This window comes from Fukomys damarensis, unplaced genomic scaffold (genome assembly GCF_012274545.1).
Source record: "Fukomys damarensis isolate Sample0158 unplaced genomic scaffold, DMR_v1.0_HiC HiC_scaffold_19, whole genome shotgun sequence".
NCBI lineage: Eukaryota > Metazoa > Chordata > Mammalia > Rodentia > Bathyergidae > Fukomys > Fukomys damarensis.
The window spans coordinates 62,159,133-62,160,669 of record NW_022900931.1 but is presented as its reverse complement, the minus strand read 5'-3'; the positions used below and the strand labels follow the sequence as shown (position 1 = coordinate 62,160,669).

At 47.6% G+C, this 1,537-nt stretch overlaps 1 protein-coding gene across 1 annotated transcript in view; it reads right to left on the bottom strand.

The window, feature by feature from the left end:
• Positions 1 to 1,531, bottom strand: part of LOC104855698 (very-long-chain 3-oxoacyl-CoA reductase-B) — a 5,181-nt gene extending 3,650 nt beyond the window's left edge. The window contains exons 1-2 of the mRNA XM_010614639.1: positions 1,443 to 1,531; positions 1,274 to 1,350 (exon numbers count right to left, since the gene is read on the bottom strand). Of these exons, the coding sequence (XP_010612941.1) occupies positions 1,274 to 1,336 (63 nt within the window). The 5' untranslated portion in view covers positions 1,337 to 1,350; positions 1,443 to 1,531. The remainder of the gene's footprint in view (positions 1 to 1,273; positions 1,351 to 1,442) is intronic.
• Positions 1,532 to 1,537: the final 6 nt, after the last annotated feature.

The window sequence follows — 1,537 nt, the reverse complement described above, 5'->3', positions numbered from 1 at the left end:
GTACCAGCCTTTCATGACAAAAACTTTTAGCAACTAGAACTAGAAAGAAATGATTTCAACGTAATTGATCTCATGTTTGAGAAGCCACCACCTGCCTCATAATCAGTGGTGACAGACTGAAGGCATCAGAAGCCCCAGACCGAGAACTCATGCTCATAAGGCACTGAAACTGGAAAATAAGTGCAGTTTTCTCTGTTCATAGATGCTACGATCTTCTGTGCAGAAAATCCTCCAAAAAAAGTACAAATATTTAGAACTGATACAAGAATTCCCAAAATAGCAAAACGACAAAAGCTACACGAGTCAGTGGCAGAGCTCTTGGCCCTGGGCTCCACCCCGAGCACCACAAAAGCCAGAACCAGTACTGCTACGCACCAGCCACAGACAGTCGGGAAAGGGAGCTAAGAAAACAACTCCATGTACAACAGTTAAAAAAAAAAAAAAAGAAAAAGAAAAAGTCAAGGAGGTGAAAGACTTGCATGGCTAAAAAAGAAAAGAAATTCCTAAGAGATATTAATGAAGACCAAAATAAATGGCAAGACACCCTGCGTTTCTGAGTTGGAAGATGCCAGTTGTACGCCCATTGATCTACAGATTCACTTCAGTTGCTAGCAAAACTCAAAAGGACCCAGAATAGCCAGACTAAACTTGAAAGAAAAGAATAAGATTGGAGAACTCAGTATTGCTTATTTCAAAATTTACTACAAAGCAGCCAGCTCTGGCGACAACATGCCTGTAATCTTAGCCTTCTGGAAGGCTGAGGCAGGAGGACTGCAGGTTCAAGACAAGCCTAAGGACTTAGTGACCGAGAGACCCCCATCTCAAAATTTTACAAAGGGCTGAGGATGTAGCTTAGAACAAAGGCACTGGGTTCAATCCCGAGTAATACACGCGCGCGCACACACACACACACACACACACACACACACACACTTTCTCTCTCTCTGTCTCTCTCTCTCTCTCTCTCTCTCTCTCTCTACTAACAAAAATTTAGAGAATCCACATTCTCTAGAGGGCAGTGCTGGTTCTCCCACGTGGGTAATTCTTTACAGTTAGGACAGGCAATATAAAAGGTGAGAACCAGGCTCAACCCGAATAGTTGTGCAGGTTGGGCACTGCAAAAGGGTGTGTCATTCAAAAACAGGGAGACTTGTAGCTCTGTTTTAAACTTTTCCAGACAAAGGCAAAGAGGAACCTTGCGCTCCGGACGCTGGTGTATTCTGCGGCCTGCCCAACAGAGGGCAGTAGAGCACCGCGAGCGCCCGGGACTCACCTGGCCCACATTCTCCGAGTCCAGCACCTTCTGAAAGTTCACGCCGCCTCCGCCGTATGCCATGCCCACATTGTTCACTGCACAAGAGGTCGCACGACGTCTCTCACAGGGCCAGGGACGCCGGGTGGGGGACAGGGTGGGGACTCGGTGCAGCAAGCTAGCAACTCACCCAGGACTCCGATCTCCAGGCCCTGCAGTCCTGCCTCGATGTCATCGTAGATCTCCAAGCCCTTGGTGAAATCGGCTTGGATGACGCGCGTGGAC